This window comes from Oryza sativa, chromosome 4 (genome assembly GCF_034140825.1).
Source record: "Oryza sativa Japonica Group chromosome 4, ASM3414082v1".
In the NCBI taxonomy this organism is placed as follows: Eukaryota; Viridiplantae; Streptophyta; class Magnoliopsida; order Poales; family Poaceae; genus Oryza; species Oryza sativa.
Genome location: NC_089038.1, coordinates 2,478,532 through 2,504,165, shown reverse-complemented (window position 1 = coordinate 2,504,165; position 25,634 = coordinate 2,478,532). Strand labels below are relative to the sequence as shown.

The window sequence follows — 25,634 nt, the reverse complement described above, 5'->3', positions numbered from 1 at the left end:
AAAGATGATGAAAAAAGCACAAAATTAACTTCAAAACTAAGTTTCGAAATTTAAATTTTGGCTTATAAACTTAAGCATATCTTATGCTAAAGTTAACCAACAAGCTATTCTATCTAATACCCCCTTTGCTCTTCTGTCTGCACTTTCGGTTCATATTGAGTTTGATATTTCACGTGTGAATTCAGCAATGAGATTAGATGGTTACTGTTTTATTTGAATTTTATTAACACATCATCGAACAAAATATTTTGCTTTGTCATGCTTAATAGCCGATACGATATATCTAGCCCTACCGTTTCTACACTTCGCCATTTGATTTCACAAAAAGTATATGTGCTATATATTTTTATATTTGGGTGAAGTACATCCCGAAACATCTGCTGTAATGCACGAATCCTAGGACATTACGTATATTTGTGTAGTACTGTACCTGCATGGCTGCCAAATTACATTGAATAGTGTTGATATTTTCTGTACTGTCCGAGGATGATACTGCGGTTGCTTAGAGCACCCGCAATGGTAAAGTAAGGTGCTATCTATAAAACATGTACATCTCAGCAATAGATTCGATTAATAGTAAACCACCTTAATAGTATGTCTACATTGGTATCTATAGCTCTCTCATGCATTGTCTCGTTTTTCTCTATAGACTATCTCTAAGTTAGTAGATAGCTTTGCTCTCTCTCTTCATTTAATACATTCCAAGTAAGAAAATATGCTGACATGGATCTTTTGTAGAGAGCCTATAGATAACCATTGTGGGTGCCCTTAGGCTGTGTTTGACATCCCCTTTTCCCAACCCCTCTCCCTCGTTTTCCGTGCACACGCTTTTTAAACTGCTAAACGGTGTGTTTTTTACAAATATATATATATATATATATATATATATATATATATATATATGTATATATATATGTATATATATACATACGATAGTTGCTTAAAAAATCAAATTAATCCATTTTTAAAAACCATTTAGCTAATACTTAATTAATCACGCGCTAATGACCGCTTCATTTTCCGCGCGTACTGTTCCGGTTGGGAACATGGACTGGCGAACACAGCCTTAATCTTCTTAATCTTGTTTGTATTTAGGAAAAGGTACGAAATACCCCCCCGAACTATCGCGGTCGTCTGAATTACCCCCCTGAACCACAAAACCGGATATTCTTCACCCCCAACTATACAAACCGGACGAATTACCCCCCTCGACCTAATCCGCGGTGGTTTTAATCTACGTGGCGCACACGTGGCAGTCCAGTCAGCATTCTATTTTAAAAAACAAAGTGGGAGCCCCCGTCATACGCTCTTCTATCTCTCACTCTCCTCACTCTTCCTCTCTCTCTCTCACGGTGAGCGCCAGGCGGGCGTAGCGGCTGAGGGCGGGGGCCTCGGCGCGGAGGCAGCGGCAGCGGGGGCGGCGGCTGAGGGCGGGGGCGGCGGCGCCGGTGGTGGACTGGTGGTGCTGCCGCCGCATCGCCACTTGGCCTAGACGGCGGCTGAGGACGGCGGCCTCGGCGTGGAGGCGGCGGCAGCGTGGCGGCGGCCTCGCGCGGAGCTGCGGCGACGTCGGACGGTAATGTGGAGGCGGCGGCTGAGGGCGGCGGGGCCGGCGGAGGTGCCGCCGGTGGTGGTGCTGCCGCCGCGTTGCCGCTCGGCCTAGACGGCGGCCTTGGCGTGGAGCTGCGGCGGCGTCGGCGCGGAGCTGAGGGCGGCGGCCTCGACGCGGAGCTGCGGCGGCGTCGGATGGTGATGCGGAGGCGGAGCTCGCGGTTGCAGCGCTTCCTGCCGTTGCCCCCCTCACCGTCTCTTCCAGGATCCCGCCGCCCTCGCCGCCGCCGGCCGCCGTCCTCGGCTCCTCGCCCGTATACTCAAAACTTGGAACTCACCAGTGCATGCACTTGTTCGATCTGCTTGATTCACATGCTCCTTGCTCAATTTGGGTTCCATTAGTTGATCAAACACCTGAGAAATCGAGATGGATGAAGCTGACATGGGCCATTCTTGGTGGCGTGCAGATGTCGGCGTTCATGGGCCGCAGCCCCCGCCGCCCTCAGCCGCCGCCTCCGCATCACCATCCGACGCCGCCGCAGCTCCGCGCTGAGGCCGCCGCCCGCCGCTGCCGCCTCCTCGCCGAGGCCGCCGTCCTTAGTCGCCGTCTAGGCCGAGTGGCGATGCGGTGGCAGCACCACCAGTCCACCACCGGCGACGCCTCTGCCGCCCTCAGCCACTGCCCCCGCTTGGCGCTCACCGTGAGTGAGAGAGAGAGAGGAAGAGTGAGGAGAGTGAGAGAGAGAGAAGAGAGATAGAAGAGCGGATGACAAGAGGGTCCCACTTTTTTTATATATAGAATGCTGACTGGACTGCCACGTGTGCGCCACGTAGATCAAAACCACCGCGGATTGGGTCGAGGGGGGTAATTCGTCCGGTTTGTATAGTTGGGGGTGAAGAATATCCGGTTTTGTGGTTCAGGGGGGTAATTCAGACGACCACGATAGTTCGGGGGGTATTTCATACTTTTTCCTTGTATTTAAGGGTATTCTGGGTTTTTTTGAAAAAAAGTTCAACCCAACGGCGCATTATTGATAGTTGATAAAGTCATCGGTATATTATACAGACGGACAATAATCAGTGTTAAATCGTTGAACATGAAAAACTCAATATTGAGTACATTCTCTCGTATCTTTGTATCTATATCCCAAAATACAAGGGACGGACGCAGTATGTAAAGGGTGTTAGGTGATTAAAAAATTTAAAATGATGGTTGAGCACCCATATCACCCATGCAGATTAACTTCAGATAAATTAAGTCCGTTCAATTGTATAAACACGACAATTTGTTTCAGCTATATCGTCTCATTTATACTTATGCTTATGTTTACCCGTATGGTTTATTCGTAACTGGAAATTAATTTTTGAGTAGAACTTGTATATATGTGTTATTGGTAATTCAAATGTAAAGGTTGTAAAATAAACTACGATGAAAAAACACAAATTTAATCCCAAAATTAAGTTTTAAAATTCAAATATAGGTTTATAAGTATAAGCATAAGCGAAATGATGGCTCTCTTTGTCCGATTTTTAGCTTGGGGAAGCACCTTTTAGAGCAGGTACAATAGCAGGCTATAAGCCAGCTGCAAACATATTTTAAAGAGATAAATAAGGAGATATAAGGGCAGCGGGCTACAGATTTATAGCCAGCTGTAGCACAGACTCCAAGACACTGTGTGTATAACAAGTGGGACCAGGTATTAATACTTTAGTATGTAACTATTGTATGAATGAGCTATTAGATTGGCTATAGATAAATTGGAGCTAGTAGTTGGCTATACTATTGAACTTGCTCTTAGAAAATCCTTCGTATCCTCAGAACAATTGTTAGCTGTTAATTAATGAGTCTTGCATCAAATTGCTCATATAATTAAACAGTAGATTGTATCAGTCCCATCAATCATTACACTTAGAAGTTTGATGTGAAATTATTGAGTATTGGATAAAATAAAGTAAACCAAATATAACAACAAAGTTATAGTTATAATGATGCAAAGTTGCAGATTACATAACACTGTGGGTTTAAGTTTGGCAAAGTGCAGTCTTTTCCAAAAGCATAATATATTCGATTCTCAATGATGTGAAAACTACAAGGGAACATGTCACCTGTGATTGTTCATAAGCTTCATTTCTGTCGGATAAGCGACTCGTCAGTGATCAGAAATCCTCATATATACTGACTCATCACAAATGAGTCATCTTCCACTGATTACTCGACGGTCCCTAACTTACCGCTTGTAAATGGTAACAATTCACAATGTACAGTCACTAGTAACAAAAAAAAAAAAGAATCGATGGAACATCTTGATTTTCGTATTTTAAATGCACAAAAAAGAGCAAAATAATATTTTGAATTTTATTAGCCATCTATCTATGGTCAGGCATCACTAGCCACAAAACTATGATTTTTTCCTTTAAAATATAAATGCATGTGGATCAGAACCCGAAACCTCTGTGTCTCCATGAAGAGCATCTTTACTAACTTTTACATAGGGAAAGCCTCCATTCAAGGTCATTTGAAGAATTCCCCTTTCTGTATTTGAAAGACCTTGTAAATAAATTCAAATGAAAATGTTATCAATTATAAACTTCTAGAACTCATTGTTCTATACAACTCTGATATAGGCACTGTTAGATCCCACATAAAAATTTTACACCCTGTCATATCGAACACCTGCATAAAATATTAAATATAGTCTTAAAAAAATAACCAATTGGACAGATTGTGACTAATTTGCGAGACGAATCTTTTGAGCCTAATTGCTCCATGATTTAACAATGTGGTGCTACAGTAAACATTTGCTAATAACGGCTTAACTAGGCTTAATAAATTCGTCTCGCGGTTTACTGACGGATTCTGTAATTAGTTTTTTTTATTAGTGCCCAAATACCCCATGCGACACTCTATATAATATCCGATATGACATGCCAAAACTTTACATCCATGGATCTAAACACCCCCATAGGAGCAGGTACAATAGCACACTATTAGCCAGCTATAAACATATTTTAATGAGATAAACGATGAGAGAGAAGAGCAGCGGGCTACAGATCTGTAGCCAGCTGCAGCACGGACTCCAAGACACATCACAATGTGTGTATGACAGGTGGGACCATATATTATATGAATTGGCTATTAGATTAGCTACAGATGAATTGGAGTTAGCAGTGGGCTATACTACTATTAAACTTGCTCTAGTGCATCTCTAGATCAGAGGTGGTTTAAAGTATTCAAAATTTTGTCTAACAAAACAGATCCCATCACCAATCGTGTGGTATGATCAATTGTATTATAAAAAGGGCTGGAGTGGCGAGCGGAACACACGGTATAGGTAGGTGTGACCCTACTTTTAGATGGCTGCGGTACAGGAAACGTCGAAGGGGTGCTGCGGCGGCTGTGCTCCCTGGCCAGCAGTCACCACCGCTGCCTCTGGCGTCATCAAGGTCCCGTTTGAAGGTACGCAGCTTTTTCCTCGTCTCCTTGAACGTCCTTGCGTGCTTTGCTTACCAAAAACTCTTTCCCATGCACTGATGGATTGATGATACCACATATGGCGACTCTTAGGCCCTGTTGGTTTTTGGATTAAAATGGCACATTTTTTAAATTGCTAAACGGTACATTTCGTGTGAAAATTTTTTATATAAAAGTTGTTCTAAAATATCATATTAATCTATTTTTCAAGTTTGTAATAATTAAAATTCAATTAATCACATGTTATTACCACCTTGTTTTGCGTGAAAAACTTAATCTTCATCTTCAGAAGATTCAAACACCACCTACTTTACTTTTTATGCAAATTTTAGGCCGTGTTTAGTTGCTTTGGCAAAAAAAGTTTTACGTATACGAACACACATTTGAAACGTAGACTAATAATAAAACAAATTATAGATTCCGCTTGTAAACTGCGAGACAAATTTATTAAGCCTAATTAATCCATCATTAGCAAATGTTTACTGTATCACCACATTGTCAAATCATGGCATAATTAGGCTCAAAAGATTCGTTTCGCAATTTACATGCAAACTGTGCAATTGGTTTTTTTTCATCCATATTTAATGCTCTATATATATGTCCAAACTTTTGCACATGCATAGAGCATTAAATGTGGACGAAAAAAAACCAATTGCACATTTTGTTTGTAAATTACAAGACGAATATTTTAAGTCTAATTACGCCATGATTTGATAATGTGATGCTACAGTAAATATTTACTAATGTAGGATTAATTAGGCTTAATAGAATTGTCTCGCAGTTTACAGGTGAAATCTATAATTTGTTTTGTTATTAGTCTATATTTAATATTTCAAATATGTGTCCTTATACTTCAATTTCTTTTTTGAAAAGTAACTAAACACCGCTATAATAGGATGCTCGCTCTGTACACATACTCTACGACAAATAAATAAGCATTTTTATATTTTTGTGGGACTGACATGTACTATACCTCCTTGATATGGGTCCAAGCTGTCAGCACTCAGCACGTCTAGGCGCTCGCGCCTAGCGGGCGGCTGCAGAAGCACTGGCTTCCTTCTCTCACATTGCCTTTTCTATTCCACATCAGATCGAGACATCATCTGCTGGATAATCGTCTACTTCCTCTGTTTTAAAATATAAACATCCTAAAATATAAGCATTTTTAATCTCGTGACGGTCTTCGAGATACTATTTTGATCAACAATATCTATAAAAATAAAATATTTTAAATAAAAAAACTTGCATATTATAATAGTTTGATTAATGATAAATCTAGTAACGTTAATTTTATATGATTGATCTTTTTTATTTTATTGATATTAATAGTTAAAGTTAAAAATGGTTGACCTGGCACTATGCAAAAAATCTTATATTTTGGGATGGAGGGAGTACTTATTAGACAGGACTAGCTATCCATCACACGACATATTTTTGGGTCCAAATCACACAGATTTTAGATTAGTTGGATTAGGCTCATTTGATCACTTGATTAGAAGAGTCTATTCATGTATCAACATATATTAATTATATATATTGCATATATTTTATTTGTTAGATCTTTACATTGAAAAAAATATTTCACCAACTCATCTACTAAAAGTTACAGTGTAATTATACTATAGTTACACTGTAACTATAGTGTATTTACAGTGTAACTATAGTGTAATTATAGTACACTTCCATGTCATATCAACTAAACTTACAAATATAATCTTAGTTATATAGGATTGTAATTTTATATTTTAAAGGAAATAACAAGTACATATTTACTTACACAATATTTGTACCAAAATTACAGTTCACTTACATGTCATATCAACCGAATTTACGAATGTAATTTTAGTTATATAGTACTGTAACTTTATATTTATTTCTTCAATCTTTTCACCTAGCCGCAACGACGTGCAATGTATGTACTCATCAATTATGTGCCAAGCTAGATGTTGCTGGCTCATGCGTGCGTGGGAAGGAAACGCATCACAGCCGCTAATTAAATCATGCACAGACTAATCCAAGGGAAGTAAATCCGAGTGATTTCGAGCCAAAAATTTATCGCCAGATTTTTAGCAAAATCGTATTAGACTTGCTCTAACGGGTGGAGGCCCGTGCGTTGTATACGTTATTTTTAATGATACTATAAATATTAATATTTTATGATTATTTAAATCACTAATATTAATTAGGATATACTAAGCGTTACGCACGTATTAGTGCTACCGAAGTAAAACTCATATAGAGGTTTTATGGTATCCTTGGGTAGGTATGTTCCTCTCTATTGTTTTAGTAGTAAAGAAATTATTTGTTTGAACTGATTATAAGTATGATTGGTAATGACGGAGCTTTTCTTATTCTCGGGAAGTATATAGAAGTGTATAGGGGTATATATACTAAAATTGTAAGTTATGAGGTATATACCTCCTGACTAACACATGTACTTGTATATATCTATATATATTAAAAAACAAAATAAAATTTTAAAAATATTTTTTTTACCATGAATACTGCCAGGGCTTTGTCCAGCAGTTTAATTTTATAAATAAATTTCAAAAATATTTACAAAGATAAAGTCCACACATGCTGCAACTTGGTAATTATTAATCTCGAAATAATAAATCGATTTAAGAAAGGGCTAAGCTAAGAACTCAGTACGTGAATAATCCCATATTCTAGAAAAAAAATATTTGTAAAGAGTCCATGCATGCTGTCACCCACGGCATGTTTTATTAACAAAGGCCCTGTTTAGTTTCTAAAACAAAAATTTTCACGCAATTACATCGAATGTTTGGATACATGCATGGAGCATTTAATGTAGGAAAAAACCAATTACACAAATTGTGAGGCAAATCTTTTAAGTCTAATTGCGTCATAATTTGATAATGTGGTGCTACAGTAAACATTTGCTAATGACAGACTAATTAAGCTTAATAAATTCATCTCGTAATTTTCTGGTAAAATCTGTAATTTGTTTTGTTATTAGACCACATTTAATGTTTTAAATGTATATCCGTATATCTGATGTGATAACCAAACACAACAAATTTTCCCCAACTAGGCAAGGCCAAACTCTCGAGATGATCTGTGATAATGGTATTACAATCCACACCTTGAATCATTCTGACTAACGTACATGAAGTACACAAAAAGCTCTTTCGGTAGGCAAGTTTAAGAGCAGGTATAGTAGTAGGCTATATAAGTCAGCTATAAACATATTTTAAAGAGATAAAAAAAGAGAGAGAAAAACAGCGGGCTACAGATCTATAGCCAGCTGCAGCACAGACTCTAATACGTAATATGTGTATGATAGATGTGGTCAGGTATTAATAGTATATTAAGCAACTATTGTATAAAATGGCTATTATATTGTCTATAGATTATTTGTAGCTAATAGTGGGCTATTTTATTAAACTTGCTCTAATAAATAATTTCGAGTGTTCTTGATTAACGCTAAAAAAGATGGAAAAGCTATACCAGACTTGTGGGGTTGTGCGCGTGCGGCGTGCATCGACGTGTCGTTGGCCTCCAGCTAGCTACTCCGTACTTGGCAGCACGCTTGCCGATGTTGGTCCAGTGCCGCTTCCAAGTGTGAAGTTAGAGCAGGTATATAAGCTAGCTATAAACATATTTTAAATAGATAAAGTAAGAGAGAGACGAACAGCTACAGTACGGACTATAAAACGTAATGTGTGTGTGATAGGTGAGACTAGGTATTAATAGTATAATAAGTAACTATTGTATAAATTGACTATTACATTGACTATAGATAATTTGGAGCTAGTAGTGGGATATACTGTTAAACTTGCTCTTAGAACATCTCAATCCTCAAGTTTAAGGTTGTGTTCTTCTCATAGTTGATTCAACTCACATCTTTTCAAACCGCTAAACGGTGTATTTTTTTTAAAAAAGTTATATATGGAAGTTGTTTTTACAAAAAAATCATATTAATCTATTTTTTTAAAAAATAGTTTATACTTAATTAATCATGTAATAATAAATATTTCGTTTTGCATGCTAGAGAGAGGGCACTTAGTTTTGGTGGAGTTAAGAAATAAAGTTTACTTCTGGTTGTAATTCACCACGGCACGATTGTAGTAGTTGTGTTGCCAATTTTTCCTTTTCTTTATAATATTTATAGCCTATGTGCATCCTAATTATAAAGAGGCCGAGGGTGGTCTTAGAAAAATTATATCCTTTCGTTGTGTTTGTTTAAGATCAATAAAACACTTTTTATTAAATTAGAAAGGTGCCGCTTTGAATTCCCCTAATTATTTCCGATAGAGTTATAAGCAAACAGTCTTTTGACTGAGAAAAAATAGCAAGCAAGAGATGTCTCAACGGAGTAATGGAGATGCGGCGTGGATGTTCGTCGCATTAATCACTCTGCTCGATCGTGTTGGTTGAGTGCAGATTGTACTCGATCCACATGATGGACTAGGACGACCGGACGTAGAATTGATGGGATTTGGAAGGAAGGTTAGCCCGTCCGTCTTATTTGAAAAAATTATAAAAAAATTAAAAAGACAAGTCACGCATGTTTTATCATCTAACAACAATGAAAATATAAATTATAAAAAAATTCAGATAAGACGGACAGTCAAAGTTAGACACGGAAACAAACAGTTTGCCTTTTTTTAGGACGGAGAAAATAGATCATTATTGCCAACTACTATGTCAAATCATTGTAGATTTCTTTCCCCGCAAAAAAAAATCATTGTAGATTTCTGGTTTTGATTTTACGATCCGTCCGATCAATGGTCAGTTTTTTTTTAAACGTGAGCTACTAAAAAGTTCAATTAATATAAGTTAGTATATAGATAGATACATCGGATATTTTGCAGAACACACGTTAGAATATGGTGCAATTACAATGAGTAGCTTGAATAGGTTAAAGAAATATATGCCAGGATTGATAGGAACGAGAGGGAGGAGGCGGCGGCGCGTGGCGGCGACGGCGGGAGAGGGGAAGGGAGAGGCTGAGGGAGAGAAGGGGGCGGCGGCGGCTAGGGTTTGGGGGTAGTAAGGGTTAGTGCGCGTCGTTTTGCGAAAAAGCCCATCGGCTTTCAAATTTTACAGCGCCATCCTTATTCGCGATTTTTCCCTCGTTCGAATGTAATATCCAACTTTTATAAGGTCCTATACGTAAAATAACTTCTCGAAGGTACTGTTCTGTAGGGACCTACTTCGAATTACGAACAAACCGGACAGCTTTTTAGCAAAAATCCACCCCGCACACTGTAGCAATCCGACGTGGCGTAGCTCAGCGGCCGCCCCTTCCGCCACACTTAATAGTTTCTAATGATTAGCGGTCATGACGTCCAAGTTGCAGGACTCTCTATTCTTCCGCATGTCATCGTGATATAAAGTACGTTGGCCTCTATTCTTCCACATGTCATTGCTGAACTCCATATACTATCTATACAGCTATCAGCCCGCAATGCCCATCTATGTTACCCAGATATGGGGATACGGATACGGAGACGCGATACGTTGATACGGGGATACACCATTTTCCAGAAAATATGGATACGGGGATACGCCCATATATATATATTTATATATAAGAAAATTATTAATTCTTGAAAGAAAATAGCCGATTACAATGTAGCAATCTTTTGTAATGATCTCTTGTAGTTGATTCAGGTGGAGACTAGTTGAGAAATAGCACCAGTAGTAAACAGATATCCATCGATTAAAAAAACTCTGTATTTCAGCATACTCTGACTTTTCTTCTTCTTCTCTAACACTTAAACATATCACCACATCCCACAACGGCTTCTTCTCACTATCATTTGGATGAATGATGAATTTGCTGCTAGATTAGCAGCCGCGCTAGCTCTAGATGCATTGACACTTCTAGTCACAATAATCATCAGATCTATAATATTATATATATATATACTCAAGCATCGAAGAGGCCAACAAGAAAACAGGAAAGGGGAACAAGAATAGATAAAATCACAAGCAGACTCAAGCATCGAAGAGGCCAACAAGTCAATCGTTGAATGGAACTTGCCTAACTGGGGAATGAAGGAATCAAGTCAGTGGCTGCGACGGCGGCGATGTTGTGCCATGTTGGCGTTGCGTCCGGTGGTGGAGGCGATGAATACACCCAGACACAGATATGCATTCAGCGCCTGAAGGCCCGACATGCAGCTACGGTGCTGGCGGCGTTGCGCTCGGCGTTTGGTGGCGGTGCTGAGTTCAGCCTTCGGCATGGTGGACGGCGGCGCCGACGATGGGAAAGTGCCGCGAGGTGGTCGGCCTCGGGCGAGAAAAGTGGAGGCAGCGCATTCATCCTTACTAGGGATGAAGCCATACGGACGTATCGAGAACGTATCTGATTTATTTTAATTATTCGAAAATTGTGAAAATCACTGATACGTACGGGATACGTATCGGACCGTATCCGATACTTATCCGTATCCCTTCACGCATCCGATACGGATACGACGCTTTCTGGACGTATCCAGGTAACGTAGATGCCCATTAAAGCGAATACATTTGTAGGACCAAATACAATAACCAAACCTACCAAATAGGTAGAATAACCAAAATCAAATCTTTTTGGGAAACTAAAAGATTACCCTCAAACTTGATGAAGTTCCAATGGTTCAACCGCCAGATAAACCTCGATCAGACAGGATCTAAGCCGCCGGTCTGACAGGTTTGATATTGTCTGTCAGACCGCTGCCTTGCCACCGGTTAGACCGTCAGTCGATCATCTTGCCTTCTTGGGGCCGCCACCACCACCGCCGGTCTAACCACACGTTGTATTCCGGTTAGACCGTCGGGATCCAGCAAAACACAAACATATGAAACTCTTGAAAGTAGATCAAATTTATTGCAATAATATATATTTATAAAGTGCATCGAAAGCACACATCTCTCAACTCACAAACTATAATCGAAATCTCGAAGCAAACCTTAACTTTTGTCTCCCTAAAAAGTCAATATCTTCTAGCCTCAACCCCTCATCTATTTACGCCCACAATGTGGCTACCCCTAGCCACGAATCCAACTAGAATTAGGACTCCTAATCAAATAGGAAACCTACCAAATTAGGGAAACAACATCGCCATACAACTCCACATTCAAATCTTTCCAAATATGGACTTCAATCCAAATTTGACTACTCTTTCCATGCGTACACGACACCACGTGTATGCCATATTACATGCATTGTTGCCTAGCCTAAGCATCCAGCGTGATATCCTTGACCATCTGGACCTCATCTTCTCCCAAGCCTAGTCCTGATTCATCATTGGGATATCGAAAGCCTTCCGATATACTCGTTGATAGTCGTATCCATCACAGATGAGATCATCGTGATGAAGCACTTTGGCCTGTTATAGGTGGGCTAGCGTGGTGCAACGAACTACGGAGGGCTTGCCTAAACTGCAATCAATTTAAAAAGTTAGACTTAGAAAAAAGTCAAGCATCATTATAATATAAAACAGAGGAAGTGTCTATCAACGAGATCTGCATCCACCTCCTCAAGCTTCATCTCAGTTTGGTTTCGTGTATAATTTATCGCATTTCCATAAAACCCTGATCTTCCCGCATATCAGGATAGTTTACGAACCCTACACAATCAAAATTGGGACTACTTTTCGGGCTAGTCAAGAGCATTATAAGTTTTGCTGGTCCTTAACCACGAGCCTAGCTGTTTGAATACATTATTTTCTCGCAACTCGGTAACGCACCAAACACATAAGACTATTGCACAGGGAGAGAAATTTATTGCTGGCCTTTAAAGTTCTACATAGGGGGAGAAACAATTTCAGGCGTCGAGATCATCGCGAGGACACAGAGAAGCCACCCCTTAGACCCACTATCGGCTGCTGAAATTGCTGTGGCTGTAACAACTGTCAAAGCTGCTGCAAGTACTCCTGAGGTCTGTCCACCTACTTCTACTGTTGGCTAGTACTACCCCTTAATTTTATACAAATATGCTATATATTCTTTGAATAAATAATTTACAAGTAACTTACAACATATATATAGGTCCGAGATGGCATGCGTTTTGTTGAAGTTGCGCTCCTGGAACCAGAAAAGAATGTTGTGGCATTAGCTGATGCATACTTTTTCCCACCATTCCAACCATCACTGCTTCCTGGAAACAGAAATGCTCCTATCATTCCAACCAAGCTGCCACCAAGCAGGGCCAAGCTTGTTGTCTACAACAGACAGACAAATGAGACTAGTATTTGGATTGTAGAATTCTCTGAAGTGCATGCTGATAGTGATACTAGGGGTGGATATGAGAGAGGAGGCAAGCTCGTATCATCAGAGGTTGTTCCCGATGTTCAGCCTGCGATGGTATGTTTCCACTTTCTGTATATTTGTTAGGCACAATTCTATTGATTTTGATCATTTTATTCAATCCATTTGACACTTAATTACTGCTGATTTGAAAGGCCATAATTAATCCAAATTTATTGTCTAATGAACATGTAGTTGAATCCTGATATTTACCTGATCACCTCTTATAAATTATGTCTGGTTTGCTGTGCTATTTTCCTCAAAAACTATTACCCGAATGACAGAATCTTAGCTGGAAGCATTGAGAAAATTTCGCAATACATTTTTATATTTGGTCAAGTACTAGATTTATTTGAATTTTTCTAGTTCTCATGTGTATAAATTTTTCAGGATGCCATGGAATTTGTTGAGTGTGAAGCTACTGTAAAAAGCCACCCCCCTTTCATTGAAGCCATGAGAAAAAGAGGAATTGATGACATGGATCTTGTCACAGTAGATCCATGGTAAGCTAGCTAATTTGTTTCATTTATGTTGTTAATAAACGTTGTATACAACATTATCGTTCAGCTCTTGTTGCAGGAACAATAGAGCCTTTAAACATAATTCCTTTTCTGCTTGAATACAGGTGTGCAGGATATTACAGTGATGCTGATGCTCCCAGTAGAAGAATCGCCAAACCTCTGGTGTTCTGTAGAACTGAAAGTGATAACCCTATCGAGAATGGCTATGCACGACCTGTTGAAGGGGTTCATATTATCGTTGATATGCAGAACAATACGGTGATAGAGTTCGAAGATAGGAAGCTTGTCCCTCTTCCCCCATCAGATCATTTGAGGAACTACACTTCAGGGGAAACACGAGGTGGTGTTGATAGAACTGATGTGAAGCCTCTAGTTATCAATCAACCTCAAGGCCCAAGTTTCCATGTCAATGGTTACCTTGTGGAATGGCAGAAGGTTAACTGGCTATCTATAGTGTTTACTGTTTTAATTTAATTATTGGCGTAGTAGTATCTAATAAAAATGATTAAAAAAACATTTTCTGTTGAACAGTGGAACTTTCGTATTGGCTTCACCCCTAAAGAAGGTTTAGTTCTTCATTCTGTTGCATATGTTGATGGAAACCGTGGCCGTCGACCTATCGCTCACAGGCTGAGTTTTGTTGAGATGGTTGTTCCTTATGGTGATCCAAATGAACCACATTATCGGAAGAATGCATTTGATGCTGGAGAAGATGGGCTTGGAAAGAACGCAAACTCTCTTAAAAAGGTTCTTATTTTGATGTTCCATATTAGCACCTCAGTGTAATATACTTGCCATAAATTTTAATATTAGATAATTTGATCTGATTGAGTGAACACAAAAGAGTGATTTACTAGGAACAATAGCTTCTTCCATTTATTTATTCTTTTTCTTATCATCTTTATGGAATTTCTCATTTCATTTTTTTTTAAAAAAGTTAAGGATTGAAATTGTGTTGATTATGCTTGGTGATGAATTAGTTTTACCGGGCCGATGACAAGAATGTATTTTATGGTTGCACCTATAGGCTGATTGGACTTAACTTTGTTATAATGTAGGGATGTGACTGCTTGGGTGTCATAAAATACTTTGATGCACATTTTACAAATTTTACTGGTGGCGTAGAGACCATAGAGAATGCTGTTTGCTTACATGAAGAGGACCATGGGATCCTCTGGAAACATCGAGATTGGAGAACAGGATTAGCTGAAGTTAGAAGATCAAGGAGGCTTACTGTGTCATTTATCTGCACGATTGCCAATTATGAATATGGGTTCTATTGGCATTTTTACCAAGTGAGTAATTAGTGAAATGTCTACACCTACAATCTATACTTACTTTAAAATTAGAATCCACTAACAATTATTAATTTCTAAAGCTCAACATTTAAATGTACCATGTGAACATTCACTCACTAGCAATTATTTTCTATTAAAGCTTAACATTTAAATATACCATATCATCGCCCCACTATTGAACTTGTGAAAACATCATCCTCCATATCATCTCCACAATCTTTTTAGCGTAGATCCCATTCCTATGATACCACTCAATGTATACATATTCCGCATTAAAGCACGATATATCAATTGTACTGAATAAGGGAGTAAACTATAGGTCTCCGGTTCCTTTTTTGTTTTTAACTTTTTATTTGGGTGGTGTTGATTCTGTTTGGGGGGTGGAGGCTCCTTAAATTGTGAAGTGATTGCCTCTTTTATGCGGATCATTTTTTTTTTCCTGGATGCAGGATGGTAAGATAGAAGCAGAAGTTAAGCTTACTGGAATTCTTAGTGTAGGAGCTCTAATGCCCGGGGAGCAGAGGAAATATGGTACTACTATTGCCCCTAGTTTGTATGCACCGGTGCACCAGCATTTCTTTGTCACCCGTATGGACATGGCAGTTGATTGCAAACCAAATGAGGCCTATAATCAGGTATGTTTGCCCATCATCCATGCATCTTAGTTGTCCACATGCATCGGCTACTTCCAGTATGATATTGTTCCATGCCCTATTATCTTGTTTATTTTTCGTGTAAATTCATCGTGAGTAGTGAATTTTCCATGCAATTTTGAGTGGAGCTATAATTTTAAATAATTGGGTTTGGGTCTGTTGGATATAACTCTAACTCTAGATCCACTTCTTCTAAAGCTAGAGCTCAGCCAAATAGTTTCAGCCTCACCTAGAGCTGGGGCAGAGCTGGGTTAAGTGTTCTCACAAAATGAGCTTGAGAGGTGGAGCTAGGTTTAGACTGCTCACAACTTTACTCCAGACCTAACTCCCAAAGCTAAATTTAGGAATTGGAGCTCTATCAAACACACCCTTGATATACACATACGACTATTAATCTATAACTTCTGTATATTTGGTACGCACGAACATGGAAGTATGCCACATCATCACCCACTAGCAATTAATATTCTAGCCCATTTTAAATTCAATGCAAGTCTTCTATATTATTACCCACTAGTAATTACACATCATCTATAATATTATATTATAGAGATCAATATACAAGTATGTCAAATCACCTTCCTCACATTATTTTTTCAATATTTTAAATTTCATCATTTCTACAATATTTAACATATACTCATTCGGCAAAGGGCGGAATATCTTCTAATTCTTTATGTTTTCACATACAACTCTTAGCTTATTCTCTCTACAATACTTTTTGAAAGAAGACTTGAATTTCTTATACAACTTTCAACATATCTTTAAATTGATCTACACTATTGTAGTCTAGGCCTACTACGAAAGGCCGATCAAAGTATTTTGTCTTACTCCGATTAATGCGAATAAGCATCCAGAAGGGACGTGGTGGTTTTGTTTTCCTTTAAAAAAACTAGTATCTTAATAAATACAAAAGATTACCTGTCTATATTATGCATAAACATGCTCTAAGCCGTTTTTTTTTGTTTCCTCAAAAGTATTCTAGTCTACTAGTACAAGTCTTGGAGACTTGAAGGCCTGCATTTCTTTGCATTATCGTGGTACGATTTTCATAACAATGTTGGCTTCCCTTTTCATCTCACAGGTGGTTGAGGTAAACGTCAACACGGAATGTGCTGGTCCAAATAATATGCATAATAATGCATTTTACGCGGAAGAAAAACTTTTGAAATCTGAACTCCAGGCCATGCGTGATTGTCACCCTTCATCTGCACGTTATTGGATTGTAAGAATTTGTGAGAGAAGCACTGTATCGTTCTTTTATAATTCACTAGCTACTGTGCATTGTAATTAGTGGATTTCCCGTGCAATTTTGTGTGGAGCTATATTTTTAAATAATTGGATTTGATTTTTTTATTTTTCCATATGCAACTCTTAGCTTATTATATGTACAATACTTTTTAAAAGAAGATCCGAATTTCATATACAACTTTCAACGTATCTTTAAATCGGTCTACATCATTCTAGTCTGGGCCTACTAGAAAGGCCGATCAAAGTATTTTGTCTTACTCCGTTTAATGTGAATATTTCTAAGCTTCTAGAAGGGACGTGGTTTTTCTTTAAAAAAACTAGTATCTAAATAACTACAGGAAATACAGGAATAGTATTATGTTCTACAATAAGCATTGGAGACTTCGTGAAGGCCTCGTGCTTTCCTCGGTTCGCTCGTCGACGGCGCCATGGACTAGTGGTGGGTGGACAGGAGAGAGAGGAAGGATGAGGCTAGGAGTGGTGGTGGGACCCATCTTTAGCCAGTTGAGGAGGCTGGCTATATTTGGCCAGCCGGAGGAGCAATTTAGCCATCCGGATGGCTGGAGAGTCTGTTGGAGCTTGTTTCTTTCCTGTGTTGGCTAAATTTTAACTTGGTGAGCTGAATAGAGAGTCTTTTGGAGATGCTCTAGGACCCTGTTTTAGTTGGGACTAAAACTTTTAAGTCCCTATCACATCAAATGTTTGGATATTAATTATAAATATTAAATGTAGACTATTAATAAAACCCATCCATAATCTCGGACTAATTCGCGAGACGAATCTATTGAGCCTAATTAATCCATGATTAGCCTATGTGATGCTACAGTAAACATTCTCTAATTATAGATTAATTAGGCTTAAAAATTGTCTCGCAAATTAGCTTTTATTTATGTAATTAGTTTTGTAAGTAGTCTATATTTAATACTCTAAATTAGTGTCTAAATACAGAGACTAAAGTTAAGTCACTGAATCCAAACACCACCTAACTTGCATCAAGCATTCAAGCTTGTGGATCTCAAGCTTTCTGTGTGGCCCTCTTGCATTGATGCATGCGGATGTCAGACTTTATGGGGCACTGTTTTATACGCCCTCCAATATGTTCTATAATATATGATTCGGTTGGTTTTTATGTGTGGTTTGACTATTCTTCTTATTAAAGAACAACTCTATAAATGTGATTTGTTTTGTTCTTACTTATTTTATTATAAAAAAACTATTACATATTTACACGAAATCTTTAAGTAAAACATATGATCAAATATTGCGAAAATGTCAACGGCATCGTACATAATGAAACTGAGGTAGTATACATGCACGTTGATACACTGTTTTATGCACGTTGATCAGGTACGGAACACAAGGACTGTAAATCGTACTGGACAACCAACAGGCTACAAGCTCATACCTGGTTCAAACTGTCTTCCGTTGGCCCTGCCTGAGGCGAAATTCCTGAGAAGAGCTGGATTCTTAAAGCATAATCTTTGGGTTACATCATACAAAAACGATGAGATGTACCCTGGAGGAGAGTTTCCTAATCAGAACCCACGAATTAATGAAGGTTTAGCAACATGGGTAAAACAGGATAGATCCCTAGAGGAAACCAACATAGTTCTCTGGTAAGTTGTCACCTCCTAATAATTGCTATAATAGAAAAATATGTAGTGTAAACTCCATGTACAATGTAAACCTGAAAATAAATGTCTAAGATTTGTCCATGTTATCTTTGGTAACTTTTTTACTTCCAAGTTTAACCATTGAGTAAACATTTGTACTAGGAATAAAAAAACTTACTTATGGTGATGTGAATAAATGTCCATTTGTGTATCCTAAGTATACATATTTTTCCATCTATAATGGCATGACTAATAAAACACATGTTTTGCAACTGCAGGTACGTTTTCGGGGTTACCCATGTCCCAAGGCTCGAAGACTGGCCTGTAATGCCAGTGGAACACATCGGCTTCATGCTGAAGGTACAAGTTCAGCCTAATTGGTTTCTTTTCTGCTTTATTCACTGCATGATTTCGATTAGCTTCTGTTTCGAATAGATAGTTTTCTTGTCGTACATTGCTCCAGATAACATTACAACTCTGAACAATGGAACCCATATTGTTTTGGTTATACTCCAGCCAGATGGATTCTTCGACTGCTCACCTGCGATCGACGTGCCTCTTGGATCTGAAGTACACACAAAGAATGGGTGGATAAATTATTGAGAGATCATTGAATGGGCGAATGATATAGTTTATATCAATGAGCTACTACAAAATAACTTAGCACTTATTTATGCAATGCTAATAAGAAAGTTTGTTGTTATAAATCATACTTTTAAAGGCGTGCTATTGATAATCCATATCACCGTATGTTGATCACAGCTGTTAGTAATATGTCCTAACAATTATAGACACGATTATATCACATACCATGTAATGAATTTATGAACAAATTGATATTCTGTTCCTTATAATAGATAATGTAATTTTAGTCGATAAGTATGTGACTTATTCATAAGGCTTTTAAGTGATATGTTACTATCTTTAAATAATCTATGATTATATATTATGTACGAAACAAAGATGATTATGAGATTTTCATGGACCATTGTAGACCCAACTTGAAACACCACAAGAATGGCTTGTTTACATTGTGTTAAGAATTAGCCTATCTGTTCCCATGTGATCCCACTATCCTCACCACTAAACGTAGTAAACTCAGGGATTCTAAAACCACGGGGATATGGGATATTGTAAAAATAATCATGATATATTTTCAGTAAATCCTAGCCCAATTGCTTGGTACAATTCTAAACGCTTTTCTAATGATATTTCTCACATGGTATTCCATTATCTGAGGCCTTGGTTGTAGATTTTGTGACCTAGGAATTGGTGGTTGCAGCGCAATATGATTATATTGGCCATAAACATCATTAAGACCATTGTAAAAATTCGGAATGGGTAGAGGAATAGCCAAATAGGTGGAATACCATTAGTAACAGAGCCTACTTGTTGATTAGGTGATGTATAATGGTGCAAAACATAATTATTGGTAATGGGATCAATCTCCTTGTCGATACTAGGAATCGGCAATATGAAAAGGCGGTAGCTCACGAGAGCTAACATAGATGGGTTGTGAGACAAGGGTTTAGATAGGTCTTCTCGAAGAGAAGTAATTCCCGACCTCTGTTTAGGGAGTAGAAATCGTCAAGCGTTGTATTGATCTAACAATCTTGGTGTTGGTTGTGCCCTTGAGGGGCCTCTTACCCGCCTTATATAGATCAAGGGGCAGGATTATAGATAAAAACCTAACCGAATACATTATCTACTTTACAATATTACCGAACTAAGACTTTCGGCCGTTTCCTTAATACACAAGGAAATGTAATACCCAACTCATAATCTGCTACATACTCCAGAGATATAACCTATACTCTACAGATATAAGTATATAACCTATCCTCTATAACCAGTCGGATAGACCAATCGTGTTGGTATATGGTACGTACCGATAATATCCAAAGTCGCCTCTGAGACCTTCACTGTTGTAAAGATAATCTAATCTTACACCTAATAAATCCAAAGTTGTGTGCTTCAATAACCTTCGCAATAGTGTCACGAAGGGCTGAAAAAAAATAAGAACTAAAACAATATACCTAGGTGCATTCATTGAATAGATGCGCCTAATTAGGTCTAGCCCCGACTATGTGGTTAGTCAAACAAACTAAGTATATAGAAAAAAGAATTTAACCAACCTAGTAGTTTCTAATAATTATAGTCAGCCGAGTGACTAAGCATAGCATATGCAATACAAAGACCCAGATAATATTATCAGAGTTACAATACAGACTACTAAATATAAATTATATTGCATAAAGCATAAAACCGACTATATAACAAAATGTCTCAAACAATAAAACCTATGTATAGAAAGTTAAATATATGGCATAAAATCCGAATAAAGTAATACTCATAAATAGATTTACCAACCTCCATAAAAATGGCCAAAATATATAATTAGCACAAAGCCATAATATTGGTCTTTTTTTAGAAAATGCACACATATGTGGCCCAAAGCAATGATATTGTATCCAATCATCTGCTTGATATATAAATCCAAACTATGTCATTAACTTATATAAAAAAGTTACAAACAGCTATATATAAAGTTTCGTTGTTTGACACCTTTAAAATTGCATTGTACCAACTCCAAAAAGTTATATAACAGCGTTACAAAAGAAATTTTAAGGTATTGGGAAACTGAGCACATGTATTTTGCTAAAAGCAAAAATGCCATAGGTCCCACCTGAAAAGATATGGGTTGTGAACTCTTAATGGCCCACGACATTGTACATCGTCTTCTCCACCTCTTTGACTCCAAAAATTTCATATTCCGCGCTCCTATTCACCACTGTCGCCGCCGAAGCTAGGGCTTGCGATTTCCATGCATCCATCCTCTAAAACCAAGAACCAATCCACTCCCAGAGCAGATGTGCTTCACCACATTCAGTTTCCCCTCAAATCTTATGCCAAAAACCCTAGTCCGGAGCTTTTCGAACCCATCCATGGCGGGAGGGAAGGAAATCCCTTTCGAGTAGTGGGCGACTTATGATGTGAAGGAATCGACGCTAAGGGTGATGGTGAAGGAAGGAGTGTTGTCGGAGAAGGAGATCATCAAGTGGCAACCGGCACACAACGAGGAATTCCCTAAGCCAAATACCGGAGAAATTGTGTATTCGGTCCTTTTTTTACAGTGCTTTTAATCTTCCAACTTCCACATTCTTCTGTGGTATTTTTGATATTTACAGAATTAGGATTTATTATCTGAACCTTAACTCTATTCTCCACATTGCCGTCTTTATTCATATGTGTGAAGCCTTTTTGGGCATTCGACCCCATTTCAGCCTCTTTTGCCGAATATTCTCTCTCAAAGCCCACCATTGCAAAGAAAACCCATGCCTAGTTGGTAGTTCTAATTTCCAATTGCATGGAAACCTCCAGAAACACTACTTCTCTCTTCCTTTGAAATCTTCAGACAAGGGCTGGAATTCCAATTGGTTTTACATCTCAAATCTAGTTCCTTGCCTTCCCGCCATTGTCGGCCTTCCTCCAGTCCATTTTAGCCAGGAGTCATTTACTTGATTCAGGCTAAGACCTTGCTAAAGAATATCATGGAAATCAAGGAATCTGGCTTACTCGGGGAACAAGTCACTCGACATCTTATAAAGTGTCGGCTGACCCCAATCAAGGAGAGATCAAAGCCAACCTTCAAGTATGAGGGCTAGACTAAACCCAAACGAGAAGATGAAGATTCTATTGCTTTTGACATCATGTGCTCCTGGATGTACCAGGTCTTCTCTTCTTGGATTGTTGTCGACTATGGCCACAAGCTGCCAGTCGCCCCATATAGCTTAAGGAGACCTCTATCTTCTCTTGTATATTCTCAATCTTTAATAAATGAATAGCCAAGTGATTATTGTCTTTAAACCTTTTGTAGGAAAATACCACTTTCATGTCCAACCTTTGACTATGGCTCGAGCATCCCCTTGAAGATGCTACAATCAAACCAACTCAAAGGAGAAAGAGTCAAGCCGAGGAACCACCAACCGATAAAGTTGGGAAGAAAGTTAGGTAACTCCGCATTGAAGAATCTGATGAAGATGAAGATCAAGCTGCGGGTACAAATCCTAGCCGGGAACCATGTGCTGACACTACTGAAACACAAAACAAAACCTAAAAGGGCAATCCCAAAATTTAGGACGTCTTGCAGGTATGCACAGAAAAACTTGACTTCAAAGATCCTGATTTGACATGTCGAACAAGTGCTACGTGCAACCCCTTTGTGTTAATGTTTCTACGTTCTGTATTTGTTTTGTGAGCAGGGAATAGCAGAACATTGACCCATCTGGTCAATCTAAAGCTGCTAGCCACTCGCAGCCGAAAAAGAGCTCGGCCATTAATGAAGAGCCCCCAATTGGAAACCAGTCGAATCCAACAGGCGAGCCAGCGGCTAATGAAGCATCTTTAGAAAGTGGACCTGGAACAGCTGGTAATGACCAAACCCACCAAGAGCCGTCATCCGAAGACCAGCCGGAACAAGGGCCCTAGAGCCAGGAACCCTCGACTAAAGGTGGCCCCCAAAATAAAGGAGGTGACGATGAAGAAATCCCACTAGTAGGTCAGACCACTGGGGCCGAGGAAGAGCCTCAAACTGGAACAACTTCTGAGGTGGCTGCCAGTGAAGAACAAGCCGAAAAGGTCCAGGGGCCTCCTCGCAAACGACCAGCAATCGTCCTAGGTAGGCTTATCGCATCTTGACATCTCTGAACCACACAATTTTCTTGAATTTGACGATGTTTGATCCCAAATCCATGATTGGAGAAAATAAGGAAACCCTTCGCTTAAAATCGACTGAGGACTCACGTTCCTCGATGAAGCTACAATGGAGGGACTTAGAGGGCAAAGCACACGGAATCGTGCTATACAAGCAGAAGGAGGAAGAAGAAGAAGAACTCCTTCTCATGATCAAGAACCTCAACAAGCAGTAGGAGTGATTCGATGCGAGGTGTTGGTTGTTCGTTTAGTTGATGTGCAGCCCATAACTCACCAACCTACCTCCTCATCCACTTACCATTGTTCGTTAGTTTATGTGTGCAGCCCAGAACTTCTTGGTCCCATAGGGTAGTTATGAACTCTCAGGCCCATCAAGCCCACATATATAAATCATATAAACATAAACCATATCATCTTGCTTCACACACTTGAAAGCTAATGGCCAATACACTGAAAGCCCTGCAGAAGTTTAATCAACTGAAGCAATATACGGCCAGATTCAATAAATCGATCGTGTGGAGGGGTGAAACTATGTCATTCTTATTGACACAAGGGGGTTAACACAAATTTAAATAAACGAAAACCATAAATATATCCATATGTCTAACTCGACCATAAACAGGTTCATAAAACCAACCACATGCAGTCCATCATGTGTAACCAACCGCTCACATGCGGTGTCAACAATTCTCGGCATACAGCCATAAACAGTTCTATAACCATGCATTCACATGCTATTAACAATATCCATATTAAGTCAATAGCATGCTAAATAATTAACAATTCTTTTAGGTGTTTCTCAAATTTTATCATAAGCTTGTTAGACTTTAAGGCTCATTAAGATGTCGTCCATAACAACAACAGAAAAATAAGCAATAATAGTAAAATAATAAATTTAAAACAACTCATGCGGTTAATGGGATTAAATTATTCAATTGCGGGTGCATGTCTTGCAACCTTCAGGCTCGATGTAGTCGTACAACCCGTCTCCTCCTAGCTCGGAGATTTCACTCGCTCCAACTACGGGACCAATATTGGCGTTTTCTATTTATGAAACAATCATCATGACCTTAAATAAAAGCTAAATAAAAATAAAAAAATTAAATAATAACACAATGTGCAAGGATGGGTTAAAAAGATTTAAACAAATAACTTTAGAGATCTTTGTGATTTCGGTGAACGGCGAACCCTAGGCCAAAACTAGGGTCACGTCAACGGGTGCTTGGATTGCAATGAAACGGCACAGATGGGTTCAGAATAATTCTAGGAGTTTGGAATATGTCTTGGATTTCGATTTTTAGGTCAAACGGATGGTCAACTTGATCAGAGAAGAAAAATGGAATTTTCTGATTTATTTTTCATTAGGAAAATCAAAGTGTTGGCGGATGGCATGAGGCCCTTCGACCAAATCTGCCGAAACCCGTGGCGAAGACTATGGAGCGAGAACGGCGAGAGGCGAGGGGTCGTGCGAGTACCTTGTCAAGCCAGAGGCGTCCCGGGCGAAGGGTGTAAGGCGAAGAGTACCTGCCGAAGGAAGACGACTTCGCCATGGCAAGTTCGCCCCCGCGAGGGCCGAAGAAGCCTTTTCGGCCCTTCAAGCCTAGGGGCCATAGGGCCGGCGATCGCTCGACGGCCCATCAGGGGCCCATGAGCCTCCATAACATTATGTACCCCTGTAAATGTCCCTTTCGTAAGGGCAACCATGTAAATTCCCCTGTATAACCTAAACCCTAGTGGTAAGAACCTATAGCGGGGCTATAAATAGTCCCCTAGGGCCATGTAATGGGGGATCCGGAGTAAAAAACTCTAAAACTTAATACACTTCATTTCTTTCCAACCACTGTTGAGTAACCATGTCTTTCGACGTATGCGGTTATCGTTTCGACAACAGCTGGTGCCGACCGTGGGGACCTCCGAGCGAAACCACTGAGAGCGAATGCTACCGAGGAAGGTCATGAAGGAGAAGGTTACAAAGCGAAAGGAAAGCGACGCCGGAGCGGACATGGCCGCCGAGGAGGGAGCAGAGCCTTCGGCGCCCGTGGCCGAAGATGGAGGAGGACCATCTGCTTCCACATCTGCGCCATCACTATTGCCTTCGGCCCCTGCCACCTCAGTGCAGGTGCCGAACGCGGCCGACGTGGCGAAGGCGGCTGTGGCGGCGAGGGCACTCCAGACCAGGGCGGAGATCCTTTCGACAAGCCAACAATTGGTGCCCCAAGCCGCTCCATCGCAGCCGGCAGCGGCCCCAACCGCGCTCGCCGTTGCGCAGGCTCAAGTCAGCCCTGACCCCGAAACACAAG

General features: G+C 39.4%; 1 protein-coding gene across 1 annotated transcript; it reads left to right on the top strand.

The window, feature by feature from the left end:
* Positions 1–1,982: 1,982 nt before the first annotated feature.
* LOC107276105 (amine oxidase [copper-containing] zeta, peroxisomal) lies at positions 1,983–22,901 on the top strand. Its single transcript, XM_066309458.1, has 14 exons — positions 1,983–2,252; positions 4,921–5,008; positions 12,808–12,917; positions 13,028–13,342; positions 13,676–13,788; positions 13,911–14,241; positions 14,338–14,553; positions 14,865–15,101; positions 15,554–15,739; positions 16,842–16,982; positions 18,356–18,624; positions 18,900–18,981; positions 19,138–19,191; positions 22,884–22,901. The coding sequence occupies exons 1-14, from the start codon at positions 1,983–1,985 to the stop codon at positions 22,899–22,901; spliced, it is 2,430 nt and encodes an 809-aa protein (XP_066165555.1).
* The last annotated feature ends 2,733 nt before the right edge of the window (positions 22,902–25,634 follow it).

What these genes read in the sequence shown, in the direction of transcription:
- LOC107276105 (XM_066309458.1), top strand. Translation starts at nt 1,983, where the DNA reads ATGAAGCTGACATGGGCCATTCTTGGTGGCGTGCAGATGTCGGCGTTC. An exon ending in ACCTTGTGGAATGGCAGAAG is followed by an intron (nt 14,242 to 14,337) that starts GTTAACTGGCTA and finishes TCTGTTGAACAG; the next exon opens with TGGAACTTTCGTATTGGCTT. An exon ending in ACATCGGCTTCATGCTGAAG is followed by an intron (nt 18,982 to 19,137) that starts GTACAAGTTCAG and finishes GTTATACTCCAG; the next exon opens with CCAGATGGATTCTTCGACTG.